The 12,099-nt window shown below is 38.7% G+C and overlaps 1 protein-coding gene across 1 annotated transcript; it reads left to right on the forward strand.

Annotated features, from left to right (window-relative positions):
• The first annotated feature begins 5,585 nt into the window (after positions 1-5,585).
• Positions 5,586-10,744, forward strand: LOC106915882 (uncharacterized). Its single transcript, XM_014983820.2, has 4 exons — positions 5,586-5,863; positions 5,954-6,047; positions 8,044-8,704; positions 8,834-10,744. The coding sequence occupies exons 1-4, from the start codon at positions 5,668-5,670 to the stop codon at positions 9,854-9,856; spliced, it is 1,974 nt and encodes a 657-aa protein (XP_014839306.2). The 5' UTR covers positions 5,586-5,667; the 3' UTR covers positions 9,857-10,744.
• Positions 10,745-12,099: the final 1,355 nt, after the last annotated feature.

Consider the following 12,099-nt stretch of genomic DNA (forward strand, 5'->3'; position numbering starts at 1 on the left):
TTCAACAGCCCACATCCCTCACCTGTTTGTCCCTGGGGACACTGGAGCATGGACACATTCAGTCCATGATGCATTATTAAGAGAAAACACACAAAATCCAATTAATTCCACTTTATCCCTCTACCTCTCCCCCTTAGCAAGCCTCCATCCCCAGAGGATCTCACCTAATGTGATCCCCAATGCCCATCTACCTCTAAATGTGAGCTTTTACAGCCACAAGCTGGGGGATTTTTTCCTAAGAGCTGAGCTTTTATTTACCAGATTAATAAAATAAATGCAGCTTCTTCTTGAAACTGCAGGAGCTGCAGGGAATGTGAGCAGAGTTTCTGTGTGCACACATGAGGGTTTTCACAAACCGAGCTGCTGCTTCTTCTTCTCCTCTTCCTGTCAGCACAGGCATATAATAAACAACATCTTTCCCACCCAGGTGTTTTCAGACATCTGCGAGCTGTGACTCCTCTCCTCCCACACACTCCCACTGTTTCGCTGCAGGCACAGCCGAATCAATACGTCATTAGCCAGTCTCTCTGCTCGCCCCGTGGTCTACATCCCTCTCCACTCTTACTCCATTCCACCTTGCAGTTCACACTATTTCACGCCGCTTTCCCCCTCCTTCACCGCTCTTCTCATCGTCCGCCGACCCCCTCTTTTTCACTTTCCAGCCTTGCTTCTGGCCTATTGTGTGTTTCTGTGCAATGCTGATGTGGAAGGGAGAGGGAGGAAGGAGGGATAAGGATGATAGAAGAGGGTTAAAGGTGTAAGACAGGGATTTGAGCCAGAAGCATGAAGGAGGGGGAGGAGGCGGTTGAGGGCGAGATGTGAGAGTGAAATGATTGTTGTAGTGGCTGGATCCCTGAAGGAGTGAGTGGTGGCAGGAACGACAGCCCCATTACTTCCTGGTAGCGGTGGCAGCTCCTTGGGGCTGCTGGGTAAACAGAGAGGCTGTACAGGTGTCAACACAGCCAGGTAGCGACATCACTCACCGGGAGCAGTCAAACGAGTTAATGAGCATCGGCGAGTCAGGCCGGATGCAGGCCAGCTACAATAATATCGAATGTATTAATAATGGAGGGCAGAAGGTAACATAAGCCAATAAATAAAGAGTGTAAGGATATATATGCATGTGATAATGTCAATAAAACTGGAAATTAATGCAGTTATTTCCATAAATGGCTCAATGCCTTGAACGTTTCAGGGGGTGATCTTCCAACATTACTCCAAGAGTGCTTCACAAACTCACCCAGAAGGTCACAGAAGAACCAGAAACATCTGAAAACCTGCAGGCTTCAGTTAAAGTCCGAGTTCGTGATTAAATAAGAAAGATGCTGCGTAAAAATGACATCAGGGAGAGTTTCAAGGCCAAAATCACAGCTGACTGAAAGTAGCACATTTACCAAGAAATGGATCAATAATCCCAGAGGTTTATAATCTATGCTGACATCATTCACGCATCCTTTTTTACTGTTGTATCCATGAAGTTCTGGTCCAGTTTGTTGGCTGTCCAGGCAGTTTCTCTAACCTTCAGTCACTTCTTTTTCCATAACCAAACTTTCCTCAAAATGACCAATTACCACCAAAATAATCTTCCTCATTTGAGAATAACTTGAATTACTTGTCCTTCCTGAGCTCTTGCATCTATCCAGAAATGACCTAAATTGTCGCTATGATTCATCAAATTGATTGGTTGTTTCAATTTAACAATTTCTGTCCTTTGTTGTGCTACAGCAGAGAAAATACTGAAATGATTGACCTGAAAGCATAATAAAGAAAGAAATCAATATTAAACATTCAAATATTTATGACTGACACATTTAAATTATTTGAGATAGATTCATTCATCTTCATGTGTTGCTTTTTTAAATCTATTTGAAGTTATAAAAATGAATTCATCGCTATCTGTTAATTGAATTGTGTCTCCAAAAACAGTGTGAAGTGTTGCATCTTAATCTCTGCATCTTTTCTATTTTCTTTCCTCTATATTCATCCGTTCGCAACCCACCCCGCCCACTTAGATATAAATGTAAATGTTTACTTCAGATTCCTCTTTCTCTCTCTTCAGAGAGGAGAGGGCTGAAGGAGAAGGTGATCAAAACACGGACGCTGTGCAGCGATTTGAAACCAGTTCAGAGACGCACCACAGCCACAACGGGAGCAGAAAAAAGAAAAACGTGAGTGAAATAAAAACAATATATGAGGACCACTGTTAAATTCAGACTCCTTTCTCAGTCACCTGCTGATTGGTGCATCTCTGAGGCTCTAAGAGGAATAATGAAACGTGAGGCTGCAGCAGGTCTCCAAAAACAAGAGGGGAACCAGGTTTTAGCTACGGTGCCATGCTCGCTGCATAGAGAGGCGTTGGCAACGCCAGGGAGGGTGCAGATGGAGGAGTCACCTTGAGGCAGAAGAGGGGAAGGCGGAGGAATGGCACGTAATGCCAATATATTAGTTTTCAGGTCATGATCCTGCAGATATACTGAGCAACACTCCAACTGATCAGCATTTTTAAATGGGAAAAAAACTTAATTTGTGGCAAGATTTCATGAAATGAAGTGGTATTATTAAAGAAATCAACCAAAAAGGAAAAGAAATGGAAAGACAATCACCTGCTGCTTCCATTTATGGTTTAGCCTAAACTGTAAATGTTTTTAAATTTGACCCAGAAGACATTTGTTTTCTTCCAGTGCAACTGGAAATTAAATCAGATTGATTATATTGATTTGTCGCAGCTTTGTGCTTCATGATATGTCGTGTTTCATAACAAATGGAGAAGCAGCTTTCAGCTTCTATGCACCGCAAATCTGGAACAAACTTCCAGAAAACTACGAAACAGCCGAAACACTGAGTTACTTTAAATCAAAGCTAAAAGCTCTCATGTTTAGCATTGACTTTGACTCGCAATAAATGGAACATTAATCGATATACTTGATGTTTTGATGATTGCATTTGATGAAATGTAAAGTTTCTTACTGATTTCACAATTAATGACTGTTTGTTGTTTTCATGATGTAAAGCACTTTGAACTGCTGTCCTACTGAAATTTTCTGTATAAAAACACGATTGATTGAACAAATTGAACAGATTTTAAACAATCTTTATGCTAATGCTGGCTTGGATTTTTGTTTAAGAGCATTAAAGAAAAAGAAACCAGATTTAAATGTAATTTCATCTCTATAAATGTTGACATCATTTTACTTTCACTTCCAAACTATGCAGCATAAAATCCCAATAAAACTGTGAAAATGTTTGTTTTAATCTCTCAAGTGCTGAAAAAGTTGATACATGAACATTTTTACAAGGTGCTGTGACATGGGGGATAACATTTGTTTGAAGGAAAATTCAAAATTTGTTAAAAAAAAAAAAAGTTAAAGATTCTTCTTTTTTTTTTATCTTGGTTTAAAATCCATAAAATTGATTTGGACATTGCTTCCAATATTTAACCACAGTGACCTCTGCTGGTGAAATACAGCCACTGATTTAAAGTAAACCTGTTCAATTCTTCATTATATTTTCCATATTGTTAAACAAAGAAACATCCTGTTGGGCAGTAAATGTGAAAGTATTATTACTCATTAGTGACAAAAACTTAATATTGTACCTAAACTTTAAAAGTTTACATTTACCTGGTATCACGAGTTTAAAGATGGGTTCTTCATTCATTCTGTTAAATAAATGAGCTTCCAATTGCCAACCTCAAACAGTTGTGACTCGTGACTCGTCCGGCCATGGTTCTGTTTAACCTTAATTCATAAAAGCATGAATAAAGATGACCCTTCTTGTAACTGCGTAACCTGGTGCCCATTTTAATTATTCCTGTAAAACCAGCCTGAACTTGTCTAATTAAGAGAAACAATCCCTCAGTTCTGGCAGCGTACCCCTGAGAGCATCATTAATTTTACTCTTCACACTCCGTCCTATTAAAAGCATTTTAATGGAGAAAGTGAGCCGGCAGAGAACAAAGCAGGAAATCATACCAATGAATGACTACATGTCTGTGCACACGTAATAAAACAAGAAGCTTTAACACTTCAAAGCACGGCTGGTTCTTCAATCTGAGGAAACCTGGAGCGGGACCTGGAGGCTTGCTCAACATGTTAACCTCTTTAACTTACTGCCATTTTGTCAAAAAAGCTTTTTAACATGTTTCAAAAATAAGAAAATCTCAATGTACAGCTTTTAAACATTATAAATTCAAAGAAAATGGAAAGGCACAATGATTCTGAATGGTAATTCTTAACAGCTGTAAAAGTGAGACATTTAGCCTGACATGAATCAACATTTTGTGCATAAGACTAGAGTAAATAAAACAAATAAAGCAGTCAGGTTTTTTGGGAATGTGTAATTTGTAGATCAAAAATGTAAAAAATAGTTTTGCAGGTATGCCTCATTAATAGAAATAGAAAATAGAAAAGCACCCAATTTGCAAATTTTCTTGAACTCAAACTAATGAAAAAAATATATATAGGCTGTATATATATTTATATACAGTATATATTTTATTTGCAGTATTTAGCCCAATGTAATACATTAAATGAAAGCAAATTCACTTTCAAATTTAATATAAAATTAAAGAGAAAGTAGAAAAAATGTTAATATTTTACATAATAATTTTAAACCAAGCCACAAAACAAGACAATAATCCAGTTCTTCAATTAAAAAAAAGAAAGAAAAAAAAAGCTGGAGCATAAGTGAAGAAATTTAAAATGTTTCAGTTAAATCTGTAACCACAGCCAGCAGGGGGCCTCGTTGAGCTGTGTTTTAACAATATTAAAATTACTTAATATTGTATAAATTAGTACAGCAAACTAAAATTCTCCTCCAATGACTGATTAAACGTAGCTGGGACAAGAAAACAAGATATTTATTGTACAATAGTAAGACATGATCTTCCATTTTGTTTACTCATACTGAACGTTTCAGTGCTCTAAAATTCAGTTTTTCTTCTTCCAACGTCAACCTTTCATTAATGAGTCTGAAAAAAACGAAATAAAGTGGTGTTTACCATTAATTTCAACTTGCAACTTGTAGAAGGGAACATTAAATGCACTTTAAATTGTAAAAATCTTTCTATTGCAAGGGGTGGACAAAAGTATATTAAACAAGATCAATAAACAGAGTCGATCGGTTTGGTCGTAATGCTGCGTTCCAGTTGTGACCGGAACTGGGAAATTCCGATTCCCCAATCTGAAAAATTAACTGGTAGCCCTCTTAAATCGAAATATACACTGGGAAAGAGGGAGCAACTCCAACTACCTCAAGTTACGATGTGTACAGCTACTCACATTAATATTAATAAAATGTGGTGGAAACATGTTTATTTTGCAAGACACATGTAAAAGTGCGTCAGATATCAATGATATATTAAAAGTGGGGTTTGCTTATGGAAGTTAAAGCTTAAAATTATGTTTAGCGATGTTGAAATCCAGACTTCTTAACTAGAACGCAGCCTGTCACCAACGGTCGGACATTAAACCCAGCTCCGGGTTCCAACTTCCGAGGTATCCAAACGCAGCATTGAACCCCTGGATCTGTATCCCACCGCTCTGTGTGACGTCATCTGAAGGATGCGCGCGCTTCTTAGCAACGGAAGTTGTGTGTTTGGCTTCTGCTGTTAACTTCCCCAACACACCTCCATGCTAACGCTGGTTACGGCTTACCTTCAGCGCAATAATGCCGAATTGTTGCGTGACCGGTTGTCATAACCGCTATTACCCCGGTTCCACCATAAGGTTCTACAGAGTACCCAGCGGGAACCGGCAGTTTCAGGTCCGGAGGAGGCGTTTGTGGATAGAGGCGATCCAACAAGCCAACGGCAGCAGTGAAATCCGTGCAGACGCTCGCATTTGTGGAGTTCATTTCATCTCAGGTAGCGTAAGGAGCCGCTTAGCAGTGAGCAAAAAATATTTAATAATATGAGTTTGCTCAGTATTCTCTTCTTGAACCTTTTTGTTCACAGGAGAGGCTTCCACAGATCCAGACAGGCCTAATTTTGTCCCCACGTTGTTTACATGCAGTAAACTACGCCAGGGTCCAACTAGAAGGGCAAAATGGTAACATATATTGACTATTATTTTTAAATAGATTAAAGTATCCATTCTAAATACTAAATGCATTGCTACATTTTGCCTGGGACCTAAAAATAGACAAAATACTAATACTAAAGATCAGTATAAAGTGCTTAAACTCTACAGTATGTCCTTTATTGATGGTGTTTTCCATTTTGGATACATTGAAAGGCATTATCACAACAAAATTGGGCATAGATTAGGAATTATATTTGAAAACACAATGTTTGTACCGCCATCTGACATATCTAAATGTTTTTACACCATCCAGTCCTACAACATTCATATCGCTGTACTACCACTAATTGTCTAAAACAGTTTAGAGCTCAGATGAAGCCAAATTAACTTGGTGTAAAGAAGAGTTGCAAACTGCAGTGCAAAATTGTATTTACAATATATTACAAAATCCTGCAATAGTAAAATTATTGGGAAATGTTGCGATAACTACATAAGTTGTGATGTATATCATTTTTCTTTCCTCTCTTTTTCATCTGTTCTTACACAATTAATATTAAGTAAACATGAAAAAAGCTAGTTCATAACACTTGGATTATATTAGTTAACAATTATTGAACTCCAATCAGTTCTTTGCCATCTGAAAACTGCACACACTGATATGATGATCTATTTTTCTGCACTATTAAGATACAATTGGAGATATTTTCTGTGTTTTTACATATATATTTATGTAGATTTACATATTTATGAAAGAATATTGATTATAAACTCTTAATATGTGACAACTGAGTCACACACGGACTTCATCAAAATGTTTATGCTTCCTTTTGATTTTTTTTTTTTATTAATTAATTTATTTTAGTTTTGCTTTGGATCCACACATAGAAACATAAAAACATTTTGTGAGCTTAAGCTGTTTTAAGATCAAAAACCCCTACATTTCCCAATATTTACATAAAAAACTGAACTGCTTTAAATATTGAATATATTGATTATGTTTCGCTCCAGTAATTGCTTAATTTGTCATGCATTATTTTCTTAAGAAATTTGTTTTCATTGATCTTTTCAAGCTAAGCCTGTCAATTTGAATCTTTGCATGTGGTTTATTCGCCTCAGCAAAGCTGATGATTTGCTGCTTTCGTTCAGTGAAAGCTGCAAATCATCAGGTTTATTAAACGATTTGAAGCAGAATTTCATAAGAAATTGAAGGAAATCTAAGTAACAAGTGTGCTTAAGTGCCATCCCTGTGCTTATTTGAGCATACTTCATTTTAAAAAAGTTGAGTACTTCTCATTAAATGATCTACCAAACAGGGTTACATGTTGTGTATACGTGTTAATAAAAAATGTCGGTTTTTCTCAGCATTCTTGCCTTTCTAAAGGTTACACATCAGTGTGTGTGGTATTGATTTGAGATTTAAACTGACAGAAGAGCAAATAAATTGTTTATAACTGCAAATCTAACCATGTTTCGCGCAGATAATGCGTATAATTATGACCAGCACAGACACTTAGCTGGTTTCTAGCCATGCAGCTCTGTGTGCAGCAGACTGTGATGCCTTGTGCAGTCTGACAGCTTTCTGTCAGAACTCGCCGAGCTGTCGGTAGGCATCAGTTCCCCTTCGCTGCAGATGAGACTGTTTCAGTTCAGCGCAATTTGTTCCTTCGACAACTATCGATAGATACTCAAACAACCCAGAGGAATTGTGTTTTTGGTGACACTAACACAGTCTGGTCTAAACTCATTTAGCATGTGCACTTGATTAGTTAATGTCACCTGCTAATAAATGATGTTATGATGTTTTCTGATATCTAATATCAGAAAACATTGGTTATTCTCTATAATAATATTAATATCAGATATTGATATTGGCCCAAATTTTCATATCTTCAAATTTTTGTATCTTATTAAAGCCCGCCAGGCTTATGACACTGTAAATCTAAAATTACAAGATCAAAAATCAATGAATGTCATACTATGCCACATTATTAGATAATTTTTGGTTGATTATTCTTTCTCAAAGGACTTCTTCTGCCTGTCGAAGAAGTCAAAGACAGAAATCGAATGTGGAGACCAAAACCATAACAACAAGGAGAGACGATGAAGAAAATGAAGACACGACTACTGTGAGAGACAACAAAGAGACTGAAGACACGACTACTGTGAGAGACGATGAAGAGACTGAAGACACGACTACTGTGAGAGACAACAAAGAGACTGAAGACACGACTACTGTGAGAGACGATGAAGAGACTGAAGACACGACTACTGTGAGAGACGATGAAGAGACTGAAGACACGACTACTGTGAGAGACAACAAAGAGACTGAAGACACGACTACTGTGAGAGACGATGAAGAGACTGAAGACACGACTACCATGAGAGACGATGAAGAGACTGAAGACACGACTACTGTGAGAGACAACAAAGAGACTGAAGACACGACTACTGTGAGAGTTGACGAAGAGACTGAAGACACGACTAATCTAAGAGACGACGAAGATGCTAAAGACACGACTACTTTGACAGAAAATGAAGACATAACTGCCCTGAGAGACGACGAAGAGACAGAAAAATCACCATCCCAATCTGCATCTGAGTGTCCAATGGACCACCAGTCGTCTGCTTTGATTGAAACTTCAGATGAACTTTTACCAGAAATGCAAACTTTGCCAGTGTCAAAGGTAGCAGTCACCATCGCTTTGTTGTACTTTCATGCACTTGTAGACTTTTAACTTTCCTTTCTTTTTTTTATTTATCGGTTTGTCTTTTTTAGTACACTAATAATTTATTCTGGGTTTTTTGCCAAATAGGAGGAAGAAACAGAAGATGAGAAGATCCATGATAAAGACCAAGAACTGACCGAATGTGAAGCTGAACCTGAAACGATGGAGACAGAAAACAAATCCAGCCCAAGTCCATCACCACAGAAACTACCAGGAAGTGTTTTAAAACCAGATAAAATGAATCCTGTCGTGCTCATAAAGCCTTTAGTTTTACCACAAGGTGCTTATCACGTTGACCTGAGCAGCTCTACCGCGGTGTCGTCCAAAGAGCAGCGTGAAGATGTGAGTCAGGGAGGATTAACGGAGTCGAGCGCCAACAAAGACCAGCCGTCCTTTCCTTGTAACCTGTGCGATCGAACCTTCACTACAAGCCACTACCTGAAGCGCCACAAACTGCTTCATGTTCGAGACGTGAGGAAGTGCCTCAGGTGTGGCGCGCTCTTCTGCCGCCGCCACAACCACGTTTTGTTCCAGACGCGGGCCGAGCCTCTACCCGAGTCTGAGGAGAGTTCCTCCAGCAGCGAGGACGAACCTCTGGACGCAGAGCAGGAGAAAACGAGAAGAGTAACAGAAAAGGCTGACAACGCTTTGAATGTTCAGACTGCCACACCTCCAGACAGTCCTGCTCTCAGTAACTCACCGTTACTGAAGACTTCCAGCCTGACGGACGTCAGCAAACCTCTCTTGGTGTCGGTGAAACCTGCTGCTGTTCCCTCTCCGCCCTCTCCGATCACCAAGTTCCCAAGCAACCCAGGGACCGTGTTTCAGATTAAACCGCTCCTGTCGGACACCTCTCCCGCTTTGATACGACCAAATCTTCCTCAACAACCCCAACTCCCACCTTCCCTGAAGATCTTTTCCACTCAGCACCTCACCTCAGCCTTGCTCGATGTTCAGAGAAACTACGAATACATTTTAAGCAAGCCTAAAAATGTCGTGGTGAAATTCAAGGAGGAACCAGAGGAGCCGGTTCAAATTTGCCCAGTTAAGAAGCCAGTAAAGCAGGTCAAACTGGAGAAAATCGCTTATGACCTGGAGATGGTAATCTGACTTAAAGCTGCTAACCTGACTTCAGTCAAACTCGCTTCAGTTAAAATGTGTCGCCTATAGAACAGTGTGCAATGGCTTAATCCAGATCTTATTGTAAATCTCTACGTAAGACTATCTTCTCTTCTCAAACATGGCTCCCACACTCACAGGCCTTTGATGACATCACATAAGGTAACCAATCAGAGTAAATATCCTAAATATTCAGATCTTTTCAGTCAAATCCCACTGTTGATGTGGCAGTATGTCTCTGATTGGTCAGAAATGGAGGAAATGCTGATGCTAAATTTTCATGAAAAGCTATTACTCTTATTTTTCATAATCTGGAATCATGGGATTGTTCTCCTAAATCATAAATTTAAACCATTTTCAATTTAAATGCAAGTCAAAAGCTTGTCAGTCACTCATCCAGATTAATGATTAATTCCAGCTGATCAGATTTCTGTGCCTCTCATGATGTCATCAAGACAAACGCAACAGAATTATGAGGTATTTTTTACTTCTGTTTGCTTTTTAGAACAATATTTTTTGTGTGAAATAATGCAGTGGAAATATACATGTCATATTTTAGATGTACACGTGTTGGAAAAATAGGAGGCAAAACCTAATCAGTTCCAGGTAACCCTGATTGATTTGTCTACTGTAACTAAAGTGTAAGACTGCGATCAGTTTTCACTATTAATTATTAGAGGACTGCTGCTTTCTGCTTTATATTTTCCATGTTTTTGGGTGTTGGATTAATCAAGTCAAATTTTGAGCTATTCTTGATTCTATGTGACGTTATATCACTACTGTTGGATTTTAAATGACACCTTTACATATAATTATTAAGCTACGCCAGTAGGCATTCAAGCTGCAGCTCATATTATATATATATATATATATATATATATATATATATATATATATATATATATATATATTTTTTTTTTTTTTTTTTTTTGGTCATTAAATTTTTTTGTACACAACTAACATTAGCAGTGTTTCACATTCCGCATTATTTTTCTTTTCATTTCAGTTTCTTCTCTATCTACCTCAGCCAGCTATAAAAGCAAATAAAACTGATTTTGTATTACAGATGAAAGCTGCTTCTGGACACAATGTATGTATGTTTAAGTACTCCAGTTTTTCGGATATAAAAGTATTAGATTTTTGTGTAGTGCTGTGTGCAAACTAAAGAAAAGTGGCAACACTGATTCCTGTTTTTCTTTCCAGAAAATGCCTGTCAGATTGTAAGACATGAACTAGTTTTGCACCTGCTTTGTTTACTGAATAAATAAAGATTTGTGTCACACTTGTTGTCTCTTGCTAGTTCTGCACTGTGTATTTGTTTCTTTCACCTTGGGAAATTTTCTTGGCATTAATGTTTTCCATAGACGTCCCCAGATCTCTTTAAACTGTGAAACAATTTTTTGTAAATGACCCGTAAGCTTTTTGTTTTTAATTTCTGATTTTTCAGAAATGAAGCTAAAATCATGTAAAGTTTTCAACTTTTGGAGGTCAGAAATGTATTTTTCTCAACCAACTTGGAAATTTTGAGGGTAATCTCAAAATTTGAGTTTTTTTTTTTTTTTAGCAAATTTCCAACTCTGAAATGTTGAGATTAATCTCTGACGAGAAATGTACTCCTTATTTGTTTTTCTGTCTACAATGGCCCTAATACATTTAAAGAAACAAAATCATTAACACCTCAAAAACTCAGAGGGCCTTTCTGTGTCCATCAGCCAGAGGTGCACCTGAGTCCATCTGCAAGCTGTACACGTCCCATTGGTTCGGATGCGCCGGTCACAATGACCGACGCCTCTGATTGGATGCTTTACCCTTCAGTTCGACGCACTCAGAGCTCTGATTGGTTGGCTCATGTTCTCGCGTGCCTTCATACATGATAAACCAGTGGTGCTGATGCTGTGACAATGGGAGCCTTCCAGATAGGCACCATCTGAACTGAGGGTCCGGCAGCGGCTGCACGCAGGCTTGACGGACAGCAGAGAAAACATCCGGATAAAGACACAAGGAGGAACCTCCTGCTTCTGCCCGGACAGGGTGAGTCTTACCCCGGAAACCAAGCTGGCATTCCCGGGCCGTCCAGTAAGCTTGAGGCTGGGGGCTGGGGAGCGAGTCTCGGGTACGATAGGCTGGAAATCCTGCTGGCTGTAGCAGCTTCAGCGCGTTTAAGACGTATTTTCTGCATGGCACGCCGCACACAGCACGTTGAATCAGCCGTGCTGTTTATTAATGCAGCTGTG

The sequence above is a fragment of the Poecilia mexicana genome, unplaced genomic scaffold (genome assembly GCF_051168715.1).
Source record: "Poecilia mexicana isolate PSO_F unplaced genomic scaffold, ASM5116871v1 scaffold_7, whole genome shotgun sequence".
Taxonomy (NCBI): Eukaryota; Metazoa; Chordata; class Actinopteri; order Cyprinodontiformes; family Poeciliidae; genus Poecilia; species Poecilia mexicana.

Bases quoted from the DNA above. Each gene is read 5' to 3' on its own strand.
- LOC106915882 (XM_014983820.2), top strand. From the start codon at position 5,668: ATGCCGAATTGTTGCGTGACCGGTTGTCATAACCGCTATTACCCCGGT. The intron at 5,864-5,953 runs GTAGCGTAAGGA...TTTTGTTCACAG, and splicing joins TGGAGTTCATTTCATCTCAG to GAGAGGCTTCCACAGATCCA. The intron at 8,705-8,833 runs GTAGCAGTCACC...TTTGCCAAATAG, and splicing joins AAACTTTGCCAGTGTCAAAG to GAGGAAGAAACAGAAGATGA.